The sequence below is a fragment of the Nelumbo lutea genome, chromosome 2, assembly GCF_056320005.1.
Source record: "Nelumbo lutea isolate HS-2025 chromosome 2, American lotus-T2T, whole genome shotgun sequence".
Lineage (NCBI taxonomy): Eukaryota > Viridiplantae > Streptophyta > Magnoliopsida > Proteales > Nelumbonaceae > Nelumbo > Nelumbo lutea.
The window spans coordinates 52,029,044-52,053,401 of NC_142685.1; the positions used below are offsets into that span (position 1 = coordinate 52,029,044).

At 36.7% G+C, this 24,358-nt stretch overlaps 2 protein-coding genes across 2 annotated transcripts; one reads left to right on the forward strand and one right to left on the reverse strand.

The window, feature by feature from the left end:
* Positions 1–1,771: 1,771 nt before the first annotated feature.
* On the reverse strand, positions 1,772–6,964 carry LOC148870658 (CASP-like protein 5B2). Its single transcript, XM_088972617.1, has 3 exons — positions 6,260–6,964; positions 4,309–4,441; positions 1,772–2,116 (listed from the first exon to the last, which is right to left on the reverse strand). Exons 1-3 carry the CDS (start codon positions 6,388–6,390, stop codon positions 1,916–1,918), a joined length of 465 nt encoding a protein of 154 aa, XP_088828743.1. The 5' UTR covers positions 6,391–6,964; the 3' UTR covers positions 1,772–1,915.
* Positions 6,965–18,770: 11,806 nt separating this feature from the next.
* LOC148870659 (NADPH-dependent aldo-keto reductase, chloroplastic-like) lies at positions 18,771–23,963 on the forward strand. The gene is made up of 7 exons (XM_088969130.1): positions 18,771–19,534; positions 21,022–21,072; positions 21,349–21,425; positions 21,525–21,612; positions 22,819–23,094; positions 23,195–23,443; positions 23,612–23,963. The coding sequence occupies exons 1-7, from the start codon at positions 19,415–19,417 to the stop codon at positions 23,696–23,698; spliced, it is 948 nt and encodes a 315-aa protein (XP_088825256.1). The 5' UTR covers positions 18,771–19,414; the 3' UTR covers positions 23,699–23,963.
* The last annotated feature ends 395 nt before the right edge of the window (positions 23,964–24,358 follow it).

Here is a 24,358-nt window from a genome sequence, read left to right on the forward strand (position 1 = left end):
TAACCTTGCCTCGTTGCTCTTTAAGTTCCTTATACCACTCTGGATAACCATGCAATTTGAAGCATGTATCCCTAATATGACTGCCCATGTTACAGTGATCACAAGACAACTTCTCATATTTCTCATTCTTTTTGTCATTATAATTTGACTTCTTATGATTTCTTCTTCCAGCACCAGATCCTCTTCCCATAGGTGCTTTCACAAACATTGCTGAGTTCTCAACTTTCTCAGCCAAGTTAAGATTAACCTCTCGTTGCTTCTCAACTCGCAAGATCATTAATAAGCCTTGTTGACTGAAGGCAGGGGCTCCATCACCAAGATCTGGTTTCTCACATGATCAAAATCATCACTGAGGCCCATTAAAAACTGCATTAACCTGTTAAAACAAGCAAGATCTGAAACATTCTTCGCAACACCACATGTACAATTCTTACAAGTACATTGTGGTATTGGCTGCATACAAACCAATTCATCCCACAATTTCTTCAGCTTTGTGAAGTACTTCACCACTAACTGACTTCCTTGAGAAATAGCATTTATTTCTCTTTGAATCCGGTAAATCTACGGTCCATTAGATTCACCAAATCTCTCTTCCAATTCCAACCAAAGTTCTCTAGCAGTTGATGCATAGAGAAAAGCTTCCACTATTTCCTTAGAAATAGAGTTCAAGATCCATGATCTAATCATACAATCCACACGAATCCACTTATCATATTCAGCAGAATCTTCTTCTGGCATTACACACCTTTCATCGATGAATTCGAGCTTCACCTTAGCTCCTAGGGCTATCTTAATCGATCTACTCCAAGACAAATAGTTGTTATCTGTCAAAGGAGTCATGACAAATTGCATTCTTGGATGATCCGAGTTTGCCAAAGCCATTGAATCTCCATTAAAGGTACTTGTCGTTTCCTTGTGTACAGTTGCAGTTCCAATTTGAGATGCAATCAACACCGCTGGATCTTTAATGACTTCCATTCTTTCAGCTGACATAGAACCAAATACAGGCAGATCTGGATCGATTTGCTCTGATACCATATAAAATTCTGGAGGAGAAGAAAACTAGAAGACAGAAGATACAAGATGACTATTTATACAAGAAGTAAACTCTGGCTCAACTAATCTAACAAATTAACCAACTTGTACAACAACTTAACAGCTGTACTAACAGACTAACTAACCATAGCTAACTGACTAACTACTATATATAATCTGTACAAACCGTCTGCGACTGTAAACTGGTCGGAGGTCAGTTACAACGTGAGTTCGTGACATTCATCCTTTTCGTCTTTCTAGCCTTAGCCCGGGCTACCCCGATAGAATACAGCGGCCGTGGTGTTGTCGAATTTGAAGTGACCAAAGTTATTATTCACGACAATCTGGGCGAGTAGTCATGTTATGGGAAGGTGTCGCCCCAGTGACTATTTTCAGGTTCTCAACCGTGACACTCGTCAACTTAACACTAGGGTCTAGGAGTTCTGATCTTCACTTCAGCACGGTTAATGCCAACACAAGGATGATTACGGTCTGAAACACAGCAAATGCAGCGATATAAGCAAAAGTGTTCGATGTTTCCCTTCAGTTATCGAAATGGGTCGATCAAGAAATTGACTTCGGCTCTTAACAAATTGGGCTAAGGCTGCATTGCACCCTTAACTCCTTGCTCAGATTGATCGGGCCTGATTCATTATTTTTTGATACATTGCCAAGTAATTACTATCCCATTCATTAGGCCAGGTCATTAAGAACGAGAACCAGTTTCAGAGGACTGTTTTTGGAAGAATATAATGCATTTACCCTTTGGCTTCTCTGGTTCATTGCTGGAAAAAACTGTATCATACAAAAATGAAAATAACATGAAAAGAGACCATATAGCATGTGTTGGTGAGAGAAAAGGAAGAAGGGTAGGGGTCATTCAAACAGAGGCCAATAGCCAAAACATGATAAAAGAGGATATGGCTATGAGGAACCAGGTAATGAAAGCTAGCGCTATAGAAATTTGGAACCTGCTGCATGGGATTTGAGGTTGTGACCTGCAAAAATTCAAGTCCTTCGCATAGAGTACCATTACCCCAGCTGATGAACATGCTGCTGCAAGTGATAGAGTGGCGGTCACCTGCATTTTCAATTATTCTTATGCCACTCAGTTGAATTCATACCAAAAAATGAAAAGCTTAGAAAGAATGTTGTTCCTTTTCCACAGCCATTTTACATGCAACCAAACAATGTAAGACAGCAATTTTTCCGAAAATTGTTCATTTTCTTTCATTTTATGTGCAAAAAAAAAGGGCGTAAAACAGAACTACAAACTTTACATTGCAATCTTAATCTGAAAAAATCTGGATGCAAAGGCAATTCTGCAATATTGTATATCAGTACCAGGCGCACAATACAATGGTGATAGATACACATTTTGAATTCATGGCTTCACAGCAAAAAGAAACAGACCTCTATCAACAGCCTTCTTGGTAAGATATAAGAACAAACTTGGAGGGGCATTTAGAGAACATGGAGAAGAGGTTATATTGGTTTTCTTATGTCCAATTCGCTAAGCTACTCCTACTAGAGCCAAGACCCAGGCACTATAAGAGAATCTTGTACTATATCTTTGAGAGAAAATAATCCAGAGGTAGAAAGGGATTCACCAATAATTATAGAAGATTGGATGGGCTGGAAAAGTCCTTGGTCTTTGTGACATGCTATCAGAAGCCAGGTCCTTGATGCCCTATGTGATATAGGGGCCTAGACCCATATATAGTACATGTGTTCCCAGAGCCAAAGAAACTCCCTTACAAAAAAGAAAAAAAAAATGAAGAAAAAGAAAAGGGAAGCAAAACAAAAAGAGGAGAACAATTTTAATGAGAAGTTCAATAAAAAGTGTCTTTCCAACAAAAGCTAATGCAGAATGGGACATATCTATAAGTAGCAGTAACAAAGCTTTCTTCCATCTGAAAACAAATCAACATATGCATCCAGCCCGCAACATCCAAAACTTGTTTTTATCTGAAAGATACAAGCCTTCTTAGGGCAGAATTACTGCAGTCCCTTGGGCAAATGACAAAAGGGGAAGAACCAATCATAAATAAGTATCTGAAATTATGCATATCCATATCAAGGGGAAGTCCCTAATTTGCAGTGATTTCATGTGAATACAAAGGAGCTCCACACCTTAGGGCATTCATCCGGTTAGCATCCAGAAAAGATTATGTAGGAAACTGCAAAACATGGGAGAGCTTCTCCCACAAGTATTATGAAATAAAACCACCTCATCTGGGTTTTAACCATTGAATTTCCCCTATCAAAACTGACCTTTGCAACAGCACGGGAGACCATTCATCTATGACTTGATTACTCCAATATGAAAATTTTAATAGGCAAAATAAAAAAAAAAAAATGACATTATAATGTTATCCAATTTAGAAGTAGTCCACCAAAACATAGGAAAACAAAGAGGGGATTGATAAACAGATCGATATAAGGTAAGCTTAAGCTCATATTATATGTAACATTCCACAAGTCAAGAAGCTGTCATACCACATTTTTCTAGGAATAGTTCGTGATACAGTTCCTTGAAAACAAGGTCCATTACCCTGTCAGGCCAGGCAATCCAGGGTCTTGGGAGGAGTGGATTGGACCTAACTTCTGTCATTCTGTGCACGAAGTGACCAATCACAGACTTGAACCCACATTTTTATGCTTGATAACCCGATACAAAATATATGTGCTAAATGGAGGAAGAACTAACATTATGACCTTGTTCATCATCCTTATGAACTAAGCCACTTCATGCAATGTGTTACAAGAAAGGGTAGCACCACATTTTTTTGGAGTTTCTCAATGTACATTTCCTTCAGAGGAAGTCATGAATTAATTACATGGGATGCAAAGGAACAAGAAAAATAAATGAAAATGATATTATAACCCATGCATCCTCCCATGTATCAAAAAGTGACATGTATATGAAGAAAACGACAACTTATGTTGCTAATTTGCTCAACATTTTTCCAAGAAAATTTAATTACAGGCTATGATATCTTGAATAGAAAATATATGAATAATTAATGTGTCAAAAGAACATAGCTCAAATAGTTAAAATGAAAATTTAAAAAGGAAATAACCAAAAAAAAATTGACTGCCACGAATATTTTCAGCAAATATCATTGTATCAAAGTCTGAAAATGTCTGTGAAGTTTCACACTGAAAAATCCATACATACATAGAAACAAACAAAATTCACCAAAAATATCATGCTGAAATATTCATGTACATAGTAAAGTTAATGAAGCTCAAGAGCAAAAGGATAATTACCCAGTCACCAACAACAAACAGGCTCACCAACACAGGACTCTGAAGGTTTCTCTTTATCCTCAAAGCATAAGCATCAAGACAAGCAAGTCCAAAACTCCATAGTACTTGAAGCCCCATTGAAGCAATTAAATAGCTGAATTTCAATGATATGAATTAACACATAACATTATGTTTATTAAGGAAAAAATAATTCAGTAAATTCACTAGAAAAGCAACTAGCCCATGATAACTACTATTGAAATTGAATGCATAAATAAAATAAAAGAGTTATCTATTGCTTATCAAAAAAATAAATAAATAAAATAAAAGAGAACATCCAATTAAAAGAAACAAACAACTCACGTATGCAGATGCCTAGGACCTAGAACTTATAACTTCAAGGACTCAGATGTGGTCCTTGTTCAGGTCTTTGTCCAAGGTACCTGGCAACTTAAGTCAGCAGCATTTTGTCATGTTTTACAGAGATCAAAATCTTTTAGTCTAATGATTGTGGGAACCTTATAAAATTGTCAGGTCAACATTACAGGGATAAATATTAGTTAAATTTTCTATAGGCAATGAATAACTATGCTGTAAAACTGAAAGAAAACCCACTGTGACAGGGGAACATGGATGATCACATGAAGAAATTTTTGAATTGGCCTTGTTGGGTGAAAAAGAGAACAATCACTCCATATCGGGTCTATTTTTCTTCATCTGGCAGTTGACTTCTGTGGACCTAGGGATGATTCTGGAGAATGTAAAATCTTGTTGTCTTCTTTCTTCTGTTATTTTTTCTGCTAGTCTTTTTTTGAAAGTTCTCTGCATGGCTGCACTTGAAGCCAACAGATGCAGGAAGAAGCCAATAAGGCCCAGAAATTTTCATTTTTCATATTGAAACTAGCACAGCCTAAATGCTGAAAACTACAGTACTTATTTAGCATCTTGCACATGTTGGGAAACAAATTGGAGAACCTCAAAATTTTTCATTTGACCCAATAGAACTGCAAAGCTTAACCTCTATACCGTAGCCTAAGATCTTTCTGGAAATTCCATTATTTTATAAGATATTCTCCATGTTATTCATCCATGTTAATGACCAGTTAGATTGATACCTTTAAATAAGTCAAATAAAAGCTATATTGACACTAGAGAAACAACAGCATGAACATGGAATGCCAGAGTTTGGTATATGTCTATGTAAGAAAACAGTCCTAACAGAAAAGAAGGAAGACCAAATGGTGAAATATCCCAGTTAGAATCACTCCATTCGGCTTGATCGAAAGAGCAGTTGGAATCAACCCAGATGTCAAAACCTCAAAAGTTGGAAATGAAGGCAATATTTTCAAGTTCAACCGGTGGCCATAGATGTCAATGTGTTTAATGTGGTCAGACATAACTAGATTTGGAGAATGGTTCGACTAAACAAAGCAAAAACACATAACCACATAAATGGAAACTTAACTACAAGAAAAGACAATATCCACAGATCGATCTGAAATGATATATTTTACTGCATATTGTGACAGTAACTAGAAATAATGTAAGAAATTAATTCAAACTCGTATAGTGCAGAAGCCCAACAAACACCAGTCAACAAAGTGTAGCTTAAACAGAAAGAAACAAAATGGTTACCATTTACCAAAAAACAGAAATAAACAAAAGAAGCAAAGTAGAATTGAATCATTTCTATACCTATTGTGATGAGCAACTTAAATATGCAAGAAATAAATAACGAAAAAATGGGGGAAAAAAGATAACCTCACAAAGTCTTTATCCATTACGCTCATCCAACAAGAAAAAAGAGATAAACAATCATACTATCATACTTCCACTAAAAAAGTCTATCGAACATGAACCTAGAAATAAGGATATAAGAAAATACATACAAGTACAACGATATAAAAATGAAAAAAAAAAGAAATATATCATATTTTATAAGAGAAGAAAACTGGGAAGAGAGGAAAGATACCAGAAAGCAGTATAGTTAGAAAAGCCGAAGGCAGAGGCCATCGCCCCAATTGAAGCAGAAGCAACCAAGCACTGACCTACTCTCAGGATAAGCCCACTCACCGTACCAGGGGCCCCAAACAAATACTTCATCTCTCTGTTTTTACTCCAAGGGCCCTTCCACAAAACATAGGGCCCTATAGAAACCCTAAGTTTCGATCACTCCCCATGAACGGAACTCCCTCCAAATGTCCTCCATTTTTACGCGATTTCAACTAGTTCTTGGAAAATGAATAAAAACCGAGGATCCTTTAAAGCCTCTACTACCAGATTTAGATAGATGCCAGCCACGACATTTCTATTCGAGTTCCCTGAGTATTACGAGCTCCAGAGATTCAGAGACTGAACTGGGTTTTGGGCACTTTCTCTCTTTTCAGACAAGGAAGCAGTTGCTGAATCGATTCATCTTTAAGTGACCAATAATCTGTTATTTACAGAAGCTTTGCGAATTAAATATACTAAATAGTTAATAATTAATTGCAAAAAAAAGTGGGGTTGGAGCAGTTATCATCTGAGAGAATCAGTCGTAACTAGCACTTGATTTTCTTCTTTAATTTTAGCTTTCTTTTTCTTTTTCACTTTCTTTTTCCCTTCTGTTCTGTTATCTTCTTATCTTTTGGAGGCGACCAGCTACTGCTGCTGAAACTGGGCCCCCGAGCATCAGGTTTTGATCCGTCTATTTTATTATATATTTATAAAAAAAAAAGAATAATTGGTCACGGGCTCCGACGAAAATCATTACGGACAGATGAAAGCGTTAGGAAGCCCCTGTTTTAGCCATCAAAATTCTGCTATTGATTCTGTCTACCACTCGTTGCCTGCTTGGTCTGGAAAGCAACCTTTGCCTTCTTGTAATAATTTTTTCCTTCTTTTACGAAGAAGAATGTTTTCAATGATTCAGTCTAACGAGGGAATTCCTCCTTTCCCACAATAATAACATCGCATGAGCTATAATAATAAAAATCAACCGAGGGCTGAATCGTTGTCGTTGGTGTGTTAGCTGGTTTGTTCCAGCGTTGACGCAGAATCAAACCCTCCAATCAGCAATTTGGGTAAAGTACTGAATACCAAAAAAAAAAGAGCTGATAATTAATAGGGCTATTCATAAGAATACCCAATCCGATTAAACTTACCAAACCGGACGGACTCAACCCAAATTGGTCAGGTTTTCTTCAGCATCGGTCAGTTTTGGGTTGTAAAAAATCATAAACCAATGGTTCGGGTCGGTTTTGGTTTTCAATCGATTTAGTAGTTAGTAGTTAGTTTCTAATTAGTATTTACAACCTACTTAGTTCCTACTTAATTAATTTGTCTCTATCCTATTTACAACCTAACTTAATTTCTAGTCTTCTAATTAGGAATGACATAAATGGCAAGTATTGTAAGACAACTAAACAAGGAACTTTTTTGGAAAAGTTCAAAGAAAAGAATCAAAGGATCCTAGTTTTTATGGTCTTTTACACCAAATAGGCAACCAATTACAATTAGAATTAGGTGTCCTTTTTTACTTAGATTAGAAGGTTTCTTGAAATATACAAATTTTAGTCATCTTTCTCTAATACAGTTTGACTTTCTATTTTCTTGATAACTTTTATTCTAACTTGGTCCGCCCCTACCAATTTCAGTCTTCTTTCTCTAATAAAATTAGGTGTCCTTTTTTACATCAAATTTCAGTATTCTTTCTCCAATCTACCAATTTATTACCATGGTTGAACTTAGAGCCGAAACCGACCCAACCCGACTCAAACCGACCAAGTCGATTTTGCTTAACATAGGGTCGGTTTCGGTTTCAATTTCAGGTAACCCGACCAGGTCGGGTCGGTTGAAAAATCTCAGTAAACCGACCCAACCCTAATAATTAATATGAGTAAGCTATGTCCGAAATCGACCGGCATACGTTGATTGACGGTGCCACGTGTTGTAGGTTGGATCGAATTTACATGGGCCCATGTCGTGCCATGTCATGTTGTCTAGGCCGGAAGGGCTGTAGGCTGTGCAATGGGTTTAGGCTGAAACGGGTCAGACTCAAACTTTTTTTTTTTTTATATTTTGATTTTTTAATTTTTTTTGTTAAATAAAATTCAAATACATTGAATTTTTTTTTAAAATCTAACAAAGAAATAAAAAAAATATTTATCAAAATATAAAATAGACAACAAATTAGAAAAAAAAAATGAATTTTATTTTATCTAAAATATAAAAAATTATAAATTGAAAATAAAAAATTACATTGTTAAAAAATAACAAATAATTTAAAAAAAATTGAAAAAACTACTCCATCTCCTCGACTTCATTACTCCAATCATTTACTTCGTAAGGTGTAGTAGTGTCATGTCCTTTTTTGTCTTGTAATTTATTCTCACCATCTAGCAAATTTTTGAAGTATATGTCTTTTTCTTGTTTCTCATGGAAGAGCAAATGTCTCTCCAAGTGGTTAGTACCACTCTTGCTACTGAAACTACAGTCAATCCTACATTTTTTACAAATGACTCTTTTTTCCCTTCCCCTCAACCTCCTCTGTTTTAAATACTTTCCAAATTAGGCTAGTGAACTTATTATTGGGGAATTGATTTCTAGAGGAGGAACTAGCCATTTTTTAATTCTAAAAAATAAAAATAAATTTAATTGCACTTACCTGGCCGAATGGCTTGGATTACTGATTTAAAATATCAACTTGATTTCAATGGTTGAAGCATCAAAGACCAAAGCCTCATAAATTGCATAGTGTATGACATTATGACAATATGAGATGGGAGACTGAGAGAGTATGAGATAATGAGAATAAAGAATTATGAAGAGAATTCAAAATTGTTGATTGGTATGATGAGAATGGTGGAGGATTGGGGCTATTTATAGGAATTGAAAATAATTCAACTAACCAAAACACCCTAAAAACTAGCCTTTTTTTTAATTATTGGGAGAGGTATTTTGATCGTTATAAAATCATTTATCACTTTACCCAAATGCCCCCTAAGTCCCAAACTAGATGTTATATTATAGGATATAAATGTTGGAGAGGCAATATTGTCTTTTTCTTCCCCCAAAGCCAAAATACACAAGTACCCTCCTATATAGGTGTTTATAGGCTTAGAGTAATATAGTTGTTGATTGAGGGGGTATTTCTGTAAAACCCTCCCCCAAAAAGCTGAAACTAGCAATAGGGGGGGGGGTCCTTAATAGCTAGTTTCTTGGGCAGGCCACGTTCGGCGCATAGGTCATGCTATGCCATGAGGCATGCTACAAGTTGGATCGTTCTAGCACGTGGGGCGCGGGCTATGTGTGTCGTGTCATACCGGCCCGTGGAGTTGAAACCCTTGGGCCAGCACGGCCCACACAATTGTGTCATGCCTGGCACAGCCCTCGTGCCGCCTTACCGAGCCATGGGTGTATGCGAAATCTAATCACATACACCCTTAATTGTCTTATATTTTTTTATTTTTATATATAATTTAAAATATGATTTTCATTTTTCCCATATTTTGAAAATTTGGATCATACATATATTGTATAATTTCTGAACAATTCACATTTTTCATATTTTGAAATATATATACAATTCAAGATATTTCATTAGAAAACAACAATACTTATATAATAACATGATATACATTAATTTGCTAATTATCGTCAGCTTCAATCCATCATATAGGAGAGCCATGGGGTTGAGCATTAAGTTTAGATTCATAATTTATGGGAGGATTCATAAGTATCATTTTGACTTTATCAAATTTTATTTCTATTAATTGATTAGCTTAATTCAAATACAAATCTTGATAGTATTTCGGATTATGTAAAAATCACTTTGAAAGATATACTATCTTGACATTTAGATGTTTTGTTATATATAGTGTTTAATGGCATTTATGTGTATTAAATAATAATAATAAATAATTGTAATATTGTATTTTTTGTTTATATCATTTTTTTCCTCGAATGCAATGCAATGCCGCAATACCAAACACCCTTTAAAACAAATGCTATGTGACATGTTATTAGGCTAGGTCAGTCTGGGCTTGAATTGGATCCGCCCAAGTTACACTCCTAATTGCCTTGGCAATTTTGAGTATTAACATAAACTATTAAATATTTTTATTATTTATAAAAATTTTCTCTCCAAAATTGAGCTTATTACACAAACTTTGCTAACATCTTTAGCTAATGTTATTTACTTATTCATGAATACAAGTAGAGGTGACAATTAGACTGGATTTGGTCCAACCCAATCCAGTCTAATGTGAGTCTACTTACAAATGATCTGGACCCAATTCAGTCCAAATCCAATCCAATCCATTAAGATGTAAATGGATGGGATTGGATCCAATCTAAACCAAACCAAATGAAATATAAAAAATAGAACATATAAAAAATTACAAAAATATATTAAAATAATGAAAATCTGAAAATTATAAAATATACCCTTTTGGCATTGAAAAAACACTTTTAATGTGCTTTGATAAAATTACTTTTATAAAAGTACTTTTGTAGAAGTGCTTTTGTAAAAGTACTTTTATAAAAGTACTCGTAGAAGTGCTTTTGTAAAGGTACATTCGTAGAAGTGCTTTTATAAAAGTGCTTTTGTAAAAATGGTTTCGTAAAAGTACTTTTATAAAAATACATGTACTTTTATAAAAGTACTTTCGTAAAAGTGCTTTTATAAAAGTAGTTCCATAGAAATTCTTTCGTAAAAGTACCTTTAAAAAAGTACTTCCGTAAATGTGCATTTATAAAAGAAATTTTGTACTTCCATAAAAGTGCTTTTATAAAAGAACTTCCGTAAAAGTTCTTTTGTAAAAGTGATTTCATAAAAGCACTTTCGTGTAAAAGTACTTTTATAAAAGTGCTTTCGTAAAAGTACTTTTGTAAAAGTGATTTCATAAAAGTGCTTTCATGTAAAAGTATTTTTATAAAAGTGATTTCGTAAAATTACTTTTTTTAAAAGTGATTTCATAAAAGTATTTTTGTAAAAGTGCTTTTATAAAATTGATTTTATACCAACTTCAATTTTAATTGGTTTCGAATTGGATAAGGGTTTGGCGTCATGATCGAATTATTGAAATTTTGGTTTAGGTCCAATTCAAACCAATAAAAATATGGACCAATTTATTTTGGATTGGCCCAATCCAATAATTACAATAGGCTACCCAAATCCGATTTAATAAGATTTGGATCGGATTAGATCCAAACCAAAACCGGTCGATTGACACCCCTAAATACACAAGGTGGGGAAAAGGAGAAAACCTTGGCTATCAATAGGACTCTCATAATGTGATATGGTGGTTCACCCAACAATGCATTTAGCTCCAATACTTGTTCTTGAGGTTGTGTTTGGTTGTAGTGCAATTTTATTTGCACTAGTACAAATAGGTTTGGTTTCAGTTGTAAACATTGGTTTCTTAGAGTTCAATTTTTGTTTTTAGTTATGGTATTTAGCAGTTCAGTTAACTGAAAAAAAATCAAACTTTCAAGGGTAAATAGGTAAAATAGCTTCCTTCCTTACTCTCAATTTCCTAAATCCTAATAGTAATGGGCATTAGGCAATTTCGAAAAAACACAAAACCCCTTCCCCATTGTCTTCCCACCCAGTTCTCTAAATTCCCTCCAAAGGTTTTAGTTACAGCCCTAGTGTCAGCGACCTTTGGGCTTCATCTTCCGTTATCTACCATTGGAAATCAGTGACGCCAGTTAGTCCAATGGCAATGACGAGTTTCAGTTCAACTTCTCCAAATTATTACAACCTCAAGTAGCGAGTATCTCTGTATTTGTTAAGTGAAGAATGAACTATGCAACTGTGTAAAACTCAGAGACACAGAATTGATGAAGAAATAGTAGTCTCTTTCAATAAAATAATCAAGTAAATATAGTCATTTATTACAAGAAGCCAAAAGAGGCTGATGTGGCATTTACAAAACAACCAAAACAGATCCGTAACCGATTAATAGATTGGTAACAAACTTATTCCTGAGAGTAAACCACATCGCAGCTAAGGCTCATCGCAAGAGTAAAGTTCATTGCAACTTGCATCAACTGGGTATATTGGGTATTCTCCTAATACCCCCCCCCCCTTCAAGTTGGAGCATGAGGATTAAAAATGCTCAACTTAGGTAATAAAGATGCAAATCTATCTCAGCCAACAACTTTAGTAAAGATATCTGCAGGCTGAGCCAATGTAGGTAGATGAGCAGTAGTTATAGCTTTGGATTGAAGGTACTCTCATATAAAGTGGCAATCTAGTTCAATGTGTTTGGTGCGCTCATGGAATACTGGATTAGCAGCGATGTGGGGTGCAGTTGCCTTGTTGTCACAATATAATTGCATCAGTTGTGGATGAGAGAGACCAAGATTAGAGAAGACTTTCTTCAGCCATAATAGTTCGTTGGTGGCAGCTGCCATTGTACGGTACTCTGCTTCAGCAGAAGAGTGGGCAATTGTTGCTTGCTTCTTGCTCTTCCATGACAAAGGAGATTGTCCTAGGGTTGTAAGATAGTTGGTGATGGATTTTCGGGTGGTTGGGCAACCAGCCCAATCTAAGTCGCAATAAGCTCGCAATTGGAGATCACAATCAGTTGGAAGAAGTATACCTTACTCAAGTGTAGCCTTCAGGTATCAGAGGACGTGTATTATAGTATCCAAATGTTGTTGTCTAGGATCACTCATAAACTGACTTAGAATGTGAACTAAATAAGTGAGTACTGGTCTCATAATGGTGAGATAGAGAAGACGACCCACAAGTCGTTTGTACTGATTGGATTGAACAATTGGTTCACCAGATTCAAGTCCCAAATGATGTTGTTGTGCAATGGGAAATGTACAAGGTTTGTATCCTAGCATGCCTACATCCTGAAGGATGTCAAGGGTATATTTCCTTTAACTGAGAAAAATGCTGGAAGAAGACCGAGAGATCTCAATGACAAGAAAATATCAAAGGATGCCAAGGTCCTTGATTGGAAAACACTATCGTAGGTAGTCTTTAAGAGCAAAAGTACGGCTTGTGTCATTTCTAACAATCACCAAGTCATCAACATATGCAAGTACCACAAGAATGCTGCCTGATTGGACTGAAGTAAAGAGGGTATTATTGCTTGAAGCCCCGTTGGCGAAGAGCATGAGCTAGAGTTTCAAACCAATTGCGCGAGACTTGCTTGAGGCTATAAATGGATCTGTTCAAGCGACAAACTCGCTGATCCTTAGGAGGCAGGAGTCCTGGTGGACACACCATGTAGATTTCTTCATTGAGAGTACCAAGAGGAACACATTGTCTACGTCCATCTGATGCAGTTCCCAATTTCGGGCTGCAACCAGAGCTAAGAGGTAGCGTACTTTACTAGCTTAGCAATCGGGGCATATGTCTCTGTATAATCAATGCCTTCAGTTTGAGTATAACCTTTTGCTACCAAGTGGGCTTTGTAATGCTCAACAGTTCCATCAGATTTGTACTTGACTTTGTAAACCCAACGACACCCAATGGGAGTCTTTCCTGGTGGTAGGTAAGTCAAGGTCCAAGTATGGGTGTGCTCAAGTGCAGTTAGTTCGATTGACATAGCTTGTTTCCAACAGTCATGTTTGTTGGCTTCATTATAACATGAAAACTCAGGTTGTCCAAAGGAGATTGATCCCATAGTTAAAAAATTAGAGATTGGGTGGTGGGTGCTGCATGACTTAGTTTGTCACTAAAGTGTTGGGAAAATGTAGTCAGCTAGGTGTGGAGGAGGTTTCTTGGAGCGAAGTGGGCGGTGGTTATGTAAGGTTGGATGGCAAGAAACAGCAGGTCCAGAAGTTGGTGAAGTGATGAAGTCCATGTTACTAGTGTGTTTGAGCAATTTTGAACTGACAGAGGGTTGTGAGCTGTCACAAACTGGTTCAGTTCTAGGTGTTTGACTTGGAACTGTGTCAACCACTATATCATCGACTATCGACGGAGGTATGGTTGATGGTGGAGATGGGTCCAAAGACATGTCTTCATCAGCAAAGGAAAATTTTGTTCAAGAAAAATCACATCTCTGGACACAAACATCCGCTTGATTGTCAAGTCATATAATCTGTATCCTTTCTGACCATCAGGATACCAGACAAATACACATTTGGTGGCACGAGCACCAAAGTTATCACGCCCGCGTAGAGATGTACTTGCATAGCAAAGGCAACCTTTTCTTGATTGTCAGTGCTATTATTGGATGTGGACTTTGATCGAGTTCCCCAATTCGTTGGATACCCGAACAATTCAAAACAGTGATCCTTGTTGTGACCCTGTTTCTTGCAATGATCATAGCAAATCTTGGACTTTTCTTTTCCTCCTTTTGGATTGAATTTTGGACCTGCCACATGAAAAGCAACAGCCTCCGTAGTTGAACCATGTTGAGCAATTAAAGACTGATGTCTTTCTTCTTGTGATACAAGTGCATAGACTCTACTGATGCTGGGTAGAGGGTCTATTCTCAAAATGCTAGATCTGATGTTGTTAAATTTTTTCATTCAGACCTACCAAAAATTGATACACCTTATCTCTTTCCCGTTCTGTAACAAAATTTTTCTAGACTCCACAAGTACACAACCCGCAGGTACATAATGGTCCAGCAATGTAGGCTGACAATTCATCCTAAATTCCTTTGAGTTTTGAAAAGTAAACAGAGACAATGGCAGTTTCTTGCCTGAGCAGCATGAGTTGTCTCTTGAGATGAAAAATTCTTGGTGCATTTCCTTGTGAGAACCTTTCTTCCAAATCTTTCCACATTTCTTGAACGTTTTCAGCATAGGTTGCGCTTGCATGGAGATCTTTGACTAAAGCATTGAAGATCCATGAGACCACCATAGAATTACATTTCGACCAAGTCAAGAATTTTGTCTAATTCGTCGGATCTAGCTTCTAAATCATTCCATTCACAAAGCCAATCTTGTTCTTGGCGCTAAGAGCAATAGTTGCTCTTTGCCAAGTCATATAATTGTCTCCATTAAGGAGACAAGAAACAAGCACTATGCTAGGGCTGTCAGAGTAGAAAGGTGAATTCTGATCACTAAAAGAGGAGATCTGATCAACAATAGTAAACATGGTGTTTCCACTTCTATTCGCGGCCATCCTTGTTGATGGCGAAAAAGGGAAAAACGAGAGGAAGAAGAAGATTGGAGTCAAGAAGGGAAAAACAAGAAGTAGAAGAGGATTGTGATCAACAATTGGAATTTTCCAAGAGGGCCTGTAGCTCTGATACCATGTAAAACTCAGAAGCATGGAATTGACGAAGAAAAAGTATTCTCTTTCATTAAAATAATCAAGTATATATAGGCATTTATTACAATAAGCTAAAAGAGGTTGACGTGGAATTTACAAAACAACCAAAATAGATCCATAACCGATTAACGGATTGGTAACAAACTTATTCCCGAGAGCAAACTTCATTGTAACTAAGGCTCATCGCAAGAGTAAAGTTCATCGCAACTTGTGTCAATTGGGTATTCTCCTAATAAACTATGAGCATATGCGAGTATGCAACTGTGAACCTACCTTTTTCGGCATTGGCGAGACTGCAGCTTAAGGTATAGGTAATTTTTCTTTTTTCTTTTTTTGTTTTTCCCTTTTTTATTCTTCAATTATTCTCTCGCTGGTTTTTTTAGCCATTTGGATATGGACTATGGACTATAGTTTGTAGTCAGTTGCAAAGTTGTAGTAGATGACTAAATATTGCTCTCACTTGTCTCTTGATTTCTTGATCATTTGGCATCTTCTTGATAGAAAATAAGAGTGGAATAGAAAGATGGGAACCAAACACAACCTTATTATCTTTACTTTTTAGTTTAACCTTCCCCAAAACCACTCAAAGTCAAAGATCTGCATATTGGCTTGTAAAGCTAGCCATTTCGTTTTTTATCAAAACAATCGAATTAATTGAAAAAAAATTGTTCGGTTTGTTTGGTTTAATCACACATTGGTTTTGGTTCGGTTTTCAATTTTACTAGTTCGGTTTTGAAAAATTCGGTTCTAAACCGAATAAACCGTTTGCTCACCCCTAATACAAATGAAAAAAAATGCAAATTCTTGTTTAATTTTATTTTGGGTTTTACTTTATTCTGCTTCATGTCTTAATTTACTTCATTTGTAATGCACTCAAACAAAATAAACTAAAATAAAAATATGTCAGAATTTACAATCAAACCATTTGCACTGTCACAGCTTCGCATTAATGCAAATTTATTTGCATTGCAAGCAAAACACAACCTTGAAGGAAAAAAATGGCTATTTACATTCTAGGTCTCTACCATCAAGATCGTGATTTAAAAAGTGTTGAGGCACATGTGACATGTCTCACGGTGAGACAAAGTCAAAACGCCTAGCCTTAAGCGTCTTATTAATAAACTAAGTATATGTTTGCCATCGATGCTGCAAAGGCAGCACTGTTTTCTGATGTGTGGGTTGGAAGCACCAAAAACGATGCCTTTTTCTGTTTGGAAACATTGCTGCCAGGTAGGACGTTTCTTGGAGCAATAACAACGTTTTCTGTTTGGTACCAATGCTCCAGGAAATGTTTTCAATACTGGTATCTATTATCTAGTGCCATGTCACTGCCACCTCACGTCCATATTGGCAGCAATAAGCTGCAACTTCAAGAAACATCAAATTCGAAGTTGCTCCAAACCATGCCTTCCTGATTCCTAAGGCATGACTTGGAGCACCATTTTTTTTATAAAAAACAGTTCCAAACAAATGCCCGTTTCATAGAACACCATTTTTTTCGACATAATACTGATATGGCACTATTTTCTAAAGCAACAGCAAAGATGCCAAATAGACGCTAAGAGGCTCTCACCTTGAATTTTAAAAGGTGGATGCTTTCACTATCCTTTGTTATCTACATCATCACTCCCTTCAAACAAAATTTGTTAATACATTACCAAGTTTCACATATGTTGCACCAAGATACCTTACTTATGACCATACTCAATTGTTAATTACCACTAAAAAATCATTACCCTTCACTAAACTCACTAAATTGCTTTTACCAATCATTCTAATAGAGCTATAAAAATTTACCAATCATTTTAATAGAGTTATAAAAATTACAATATGCATCTGTTAAAACTCGTGCCAATTTTTGTTGGACTCACAACAACAATCACCCATAAGATAAATCCCAAAGTATTTGAAACAAAAGTTAAATTATAAAAATTTAAAAACAATAAAAGTACATGAAATCTAAGCAAAGAAGAGAAAATAAACTGCCCGTTGGCATTAATGTTGTTTTTTGAGATTGGTGCCACGTCATAAAAAGCAGTGCTTCTGAAAACAACCTTTTATTTCACATTTTCCTAAAAAAACGTTGCTCCAAACCACACCTTGGAAATCAGAAAAGTGTGGTATGAAGAAATGTCAAATTCAATATTTTCTCAGAAAACAACCCATTGTTTCAAATAGTGCAATGATGTGGCGTCATCTTGGGCGTTGGACAATGTAGACCAATGATGAAAACAGTTATACAACATTGGTACTAAACAAAACCAGTGTTGTTTTCCCAGAAAACAACATTGGTACTAAACAACAGACCTCATGCATGCAGTACCGTTTTCTCATAAAACATCTTTGAAGCAATGACATCGATGCCAAACACCTACTAAGGTTCTAACCCATTGTTGTGACACATCATCTGAAGCGTTGGATAATGTAGACCAATGCTAAAAATGGTTATATAGCATCGGTACCAAACAAACCAATGCTATTTCCCCAGAAAAATCCTATGTCGCAACATCGACGTCGACCAAAAGAGTCATTTTCTAAGAAAACGGATTGGGATCTGCTCCTCACATAGTGCACCTTACAGGTGCATCTTACTATGTATTGGGAACATCTCCCATGAATAATAACATAAAAGTACTGAAGATGTTTCGGATAGATGGTGGAATGTGCTTGTGAAGTTGGTGTGAAGTGTGCTCTGAAAAGAGTAGATCCGGGCTCACAGCAGACCCTCATTATATAGAGACAGGATCTGCTCCGCTCCTCACACTTGGGCACCTCACATTCACATCCACCGTGCATTGGGAACATCTTCCGTAAAAAATAACTTACAAATACGGAAAATATTCCATGATAGAATGTGCGTATGAGGCGCCCAACGTGAGGAGCAGATCCGGTCTCGTTCTAAGATGGGGCTCTTACGTCGGTGTGAGGTGCACATATGTGACGTACACATACGTGAGGAGCAGATCCACATTCCATCATACAGCACCGTTTTCTCGTAAAATGACTATGAAGCAACGGCATCGATGCCAAACACCTACAAGACCTCCACGTCGTGGATTCGTGAAAGAGGACCTAACTCTTATTATCCCAATCCAACGGCTCCCGATCCGGAGTGCAATAAATAGAATCAGATCAGCTCCCTCGACAGTCGTCGCGCCAGTCTTTCTCGGGATCTCCACCTCACTTCTCGTAACTAGTAATAAATGTGTCAGTTTGGTAGGATATAAGGAAACCGGATCTGCTCTTCACACCTGGCGCCTCACTGACGCCTTACACGTAATTCCCAATGCACGGTGGATGTGCGTGTGAGGCGCCCATTTGTGAGGAGCAGATTCCACCACGGATATAAACCCTCGTAATCCACCTCAATTATCTTATCATATGACAGCAAATCATTCCATTTTAACGTTGATCATGAGTTTCAGTATCTAAAATTAACGCTTTATTATGCCTCACAAAACAGTTATCCTCTATGCGCTTACAGGTGATAATATATCGTGCTCCTCCTGAGTCGTGACCACAGTGAGGCTCTTCCATATTTGACAGCCGACTCTCCTTCCTTCGCCAAGTGGCCCAAGTCTAACACGTATTGAACTCTACGAATTCAAATCAGCTACTCCACTTGAAGTGGCGCTGCGCCAAAACCGTGAAATCACATTCAATTCAAGGCGGCCCACATTAATACATCGAGGGCCGTGATTCTCGGTTTTAGCTGAGCACTACCCGGTCGGGAGTAGCTGATTTTTCTGTGTCTGTACTCACGTTTAAGACGGTGGTTTCCCGTTCACATGCTGGCATTTACCTGCTGCAAGGCTGAAACCCATACAAGTCGGGGAGCAAAGATTCGTCTCTGGTTTTTTGTTCTTCTCTTGGAAGTTTGATTTGAAGTGATTGAGGATGGTGACTGAAATTCGATACTTTGAGTTGAATACTGGAGCCAAAATCCCTTCGCTAGGCTTAGGAACGTGGCAGGCTGAGCCAGGACTCGTTGGAGATGCCGTCGCTGCTGCTCTCAAGGTATTTCTAATTCGGTTCATCGCTATCTTTTCTACATTTAGAATTACTACCGCGCTTTTGTCATTGATGCCTGACTCTGTGTAAGGGGGTTGGATTTTCTTCGTAGGGAGAACGCAGAATTTCCTTGTTGTAACTGTTTCCCTGGCTTTATTTTTGTCTTTGATTTTTATACTCTTTTCGATCCGTGACCTATCCCTCCCGAAGCATTTTTTTAATGCTTGTCGTTTTGGGTTTTTTAGTATGTCTCAATATAGTTGGTTGTATGTTGTAACTGTTCCACTGGTTTGGTTTCTTCGGTTGCTTATGAAGCTGCCAAGAGAGGCTTGGTCAAGAAGGATTCTTCACTGATTCATGCCCCGGTTGGCTTCTGGACAGATTAATTTTTGACTGCTATGGTGTTGCAGTTCGTGATTTGCTGTTATGTTTTTACTTTTTACCTAGGCTGAGTTTGGAAGGAGTACAAATGCAAATATGTAGAGTGCAAAGCCTTATATTTTGTATTATTTTGTATGTATTTACGCTGTACATATTTGCATTTGTAGTGCTTCCAAACTGAGCCTTAGTTTTTTGGTGGTGTTTGGTTTTTTTGGTTTAAGTTCTTTGGTTGGATGCTGCCCTCTCCTCTGTATTCTTTCAATGAAAGTTATATGTAGAGTGCAAAGCCTTATATTTTGTATTATTTTGTATGTATTTACGCTGTACATATTTGCATTTGTAGTGCTTCCAAACTGAGCCTTAGTTTTTTGATGGTGTTTGGTTTTTTTGGTTTAAGTTCTTTGGTTGGATGCTGCCCTCTCCTCTGTATTCTTTCAATGAAAGTTGTCTTCTACCCCCCCCCCCCCCCCCTCAAAAAAAAAAAAAAAAGCAAAAGAGTTTTGTATGTGACCCAATAGTCATGCCTAAGACTGGCTTGCAAACCCAAGCCTGACCCCAAGTCAAATTGTAAGTACTAGTTGAGAAAGATGCCCTCATAAAATCTAAATATTTGATCTCATCAAAATTCAAACACCTACTCTTTATGTGATGCTCTGTTTTCCTTTTTTTTTTTTCTTATTTCTTTTTAATAGATGCATAAACACATGTTGGTGATAAAATTATGATAGATTGCTGATCAAAAAAATGAAATAAAATTATGATGATTGCTTCTTACAGGATATACCATTGTGAATATAAATTAGTCATGAAATACATTGTTTCAAAGGAAAACTATATTCTTAAAATGTGCAACCTTGTCAATTTAACAAACAGATTCTGCTGACATGGTTTTTCTCTAACACTTACATTTTTCAAGTGTTCTATTTCATTGATGTAGAGGCTTCTATTTTCAGTGTCTTTCTTATATAGGTAGATAGATAGATTAGCCTCTGCAGACTCAAACTACATGCTTAAGTTTTCCGGTAGTAATTTTTACTCATGTGGTTCATACTCGATAATTAATGATGGATATTTAATTGCTTTATTTTATTTATTTATTTTTGCCAATGCAGGCTGGCTATGGACATATTGATTGTGCTCAGATTTATGGAAATGAGAAAGAGGTAATTACAGTGCATACTGCTTTATTATCAAGTGGGGGTTAATGAGCTTGAACGATACTTGCACTTGAAGTGTGATCATTAGAATTTCTTTTTAAGAAGACAAATATCATAGGTTTCATAGATAATGAAATTCATATAAAAGATCACTTGAACCACCATGAGAATATTATCTATCAAGAAAATAAGTACCACGAGAATATTTCATTTAGCATCATCTGGTAAATAATATCCAAATAGAATCTAAATAACAAAATTATTGCCTTCTGGCCTTTGTAGATCGGTTTGGTCTTGACGAAGCTTTTCAAAGATGGTATAGTGAAGCGTGAAGATTTGTGGATTACCTCCAAACTCTGGTTTGTTTTCATGTTACAACCTTGTTCAATATTTTATCACTTACTTACCGAGACATAAGATTTCTTTACTTTTGCTATTTGAAATGGATTAATTTGCAGGTGTACTGATCATGCACCAGAAGATGTCCTAAAAGCATTAGATAGAACTTTGCAGGATTTGCAGCTTGACTATGTTGATTTGTATCTTGTAAGTGGTTCCTATTCAAATGTAAAAACTCCTTTACTCTTTTATGCAGAGTTATTTTAATGTTTAAAATGGTGCATGTGTTATGCTGTAAGACCTTTTAATTTATGTTTTGGACTTTGTACTATAAAGCTTCTCTAAGACCTTAATTAGGACAAATCTTAGGGAAATGGTAGTGTTTCACATCTGCACTGTTTCAACTATAAAAGTTAGGTGTAAGTGTTCAAAATTGATTGTTCCTTGTGTCTTTCTTTGTATTGGATAGAGTTGCTATAAGATGCCCAATAACATAAGGCTAATGGAGATGGTAACTTGCTGATTTGCACCAGCATCTAGGAATGTTTTATCTATATATTTTAAGTGTCTAAATTCAAGGGTTTAGATATTTTCTGCATTAGTAACCCAGTTTAGAGTGTTCTAGGCCCTCAGAATGTTGTTTTTTTGTCAAGAAAAGGTGTGAGAGGTCCCAAAAATCCATGACTATGAACTGTTTCATATATATAGTTGTTCATAAATGAAACAATTGTTGTTAATGAGTACATTAAATAATGGTGGGCACCTTTTTTTTTTCCTTTGCTTCATGGGCCAACACAATGGGGGTAGCCTGTCCCCAATCCCATAACCTTCCAACCCTGGTGGCAGCAGGCTTTGATCCCAAGTCTTGACTACAACCAGCCAGAGGACTTAACTACCGAGCCACCATCAGTTGGTATCTCACTCTTAAGTTTCTGTGACATTATGTCCTGTGTCTAAGGAGTTTCAAAAAATGCATTATGACTTGGCTTATGACTTTGACAATGCTGGGAAATCTGCAACTTAGGAGTTTCTCACTCAGTCACTTGTATAAAAAAGGCTATTTACCCAGTGTTGGTCCCAGCTATCTATGGTCTTGGGAGGGATGGACTGGATAATTAGTATTGCTTTTAAAAGAATTCATGAATAATTCTAGGCACTGAGATCCTTTTGAATAAATGTAAATATATGCCCTGCTTTTGAATCAAGTCAGTACATTCTTTTCTGTCTCCATTGAGATCTGGTATTGCCTAAAAGTTGTCATATTTTCAGATTCATTGGCTAAATTCTTGATGATTGATGCCATCTTTCTTGCTGATAACTTGTACTATTGAGTGCTGTCAAAGTCACATATATGATATATCTAGTATTATTGTTGTTATGCTTTCACTAAGTAGGGTCGTTAAATTCTTGAAGATCCATTGGCCAGTCCGCATGAAAAAGGGGTCAATTGGCTTTAATGTGGAGAACGTTATAGAACCTGACATTCCCAACACATGGAGAGCAATGGAAGCACTCTATGATTCTAGAAAAGCTCGTGCTATTGGTGTGAGTAATTTCTCTTCAAAAAAGTTGGGGGATTTGTTGAACATAGCACGCATTCCTCCTTCTGTCAATCAGGTGGAATGCCATCCTATATGGCAACAGAACAAGCTACATTCATTCTGTAAATCCAAGGGAATTCACCTATCTGTGAGTATGGAAATATAAGTAACTTAAATTTTGTAGGAAGGAAAATATATGTGGTTGACGCTCTTTATGTTTATTAATTGTTTGATCAATTCTCTTTCAGGGGTATTCACCATTGGGTTCTCGAGGCACAGCGGGGGTAAAGACTGATGTCCTTGAGCATCCTATTCTGAACATGATAGCAGAGAAGCTTGGCAAGACTCCTGCACAGGTGGCTCTTCGGTGGGGACTTCAAATGGGTCACAGTGTGCTTCCTAAAAGCACCAATGAAAAGAGGATTAAGGAGAATTTGGATGTTTTTGACTGGTCTATACCAGAAGATTTATTTGTCAAGTTCTCTGAATTTGAGCAGGTAAGTAGATTCGTTTTCATTTTGCCAGCAATAAACTTGTGTCATGTTGTGCTGCTGCAACTGCTGAAGTATTTATTTTGTATTTTGTGTTACAATGATCTCTCTGTAAGTTTGTAGGAGCTTCAAGTCAATATTCTCGTACTTATCGATTGATTTCTAATTGTGCAGGCAAGGTTGATTACAGGAAGTTTCTTTGTTCATGAGACTCTGAGCCATTATAAAACCGTCGAGGAATTATGGGATGGCGAGATCTAAGAATTTCATTTCATGGATGAATCTTAATCTACATCTTTATCGGAGATGAAACCCATCAGATGTTCTCTTTGATTAGTAAAACTAAATTTCTATGTTCAAATTCAGACTGAGCAATAGGATTTTTAGATGGTAAATAGAATATGATCAGTTGATACAATTTTCTTATTTTGAAGTGGTCAACGGTTTTAGCCTTTTAGGTCTCTGACTCTGGTGGTTAGGTCTCTTATTTTATATGCATGATACTGTAGAAGTTGCTTCTTTTCAAGTGCTTGGAAGGTTTTAGGTCTTTGATTTTTTTTTCAAGAGGAGCTACTACACCAGACGGGGTAGCACGTCTCCAACAATCAGCAAAACAAATAGAAATAAGATGAGGATTATTGTTATCTACAACAACTAAAAAAAGGTTTTAACGTCTAAAGACTCTAAACTGTAACTTAATGACCAGGTTAAATAGTTCAACCAGATGGATCAGTAGGTCATTTGGCTGAGTTACCCTCTTTTTGTAAACAAATGGTTCTACTATGTTGTAAGGTCTCTCGCTGGTTGTAGCGAATCCTGCCTGCATCAATGATAGTCGGGGTCTCCTGCCACACGAACTCTGTTCACGTCTACACACAGTCCGGAGTCCAGATGTGCGGTATAAGTGGGACCTTTCATGTA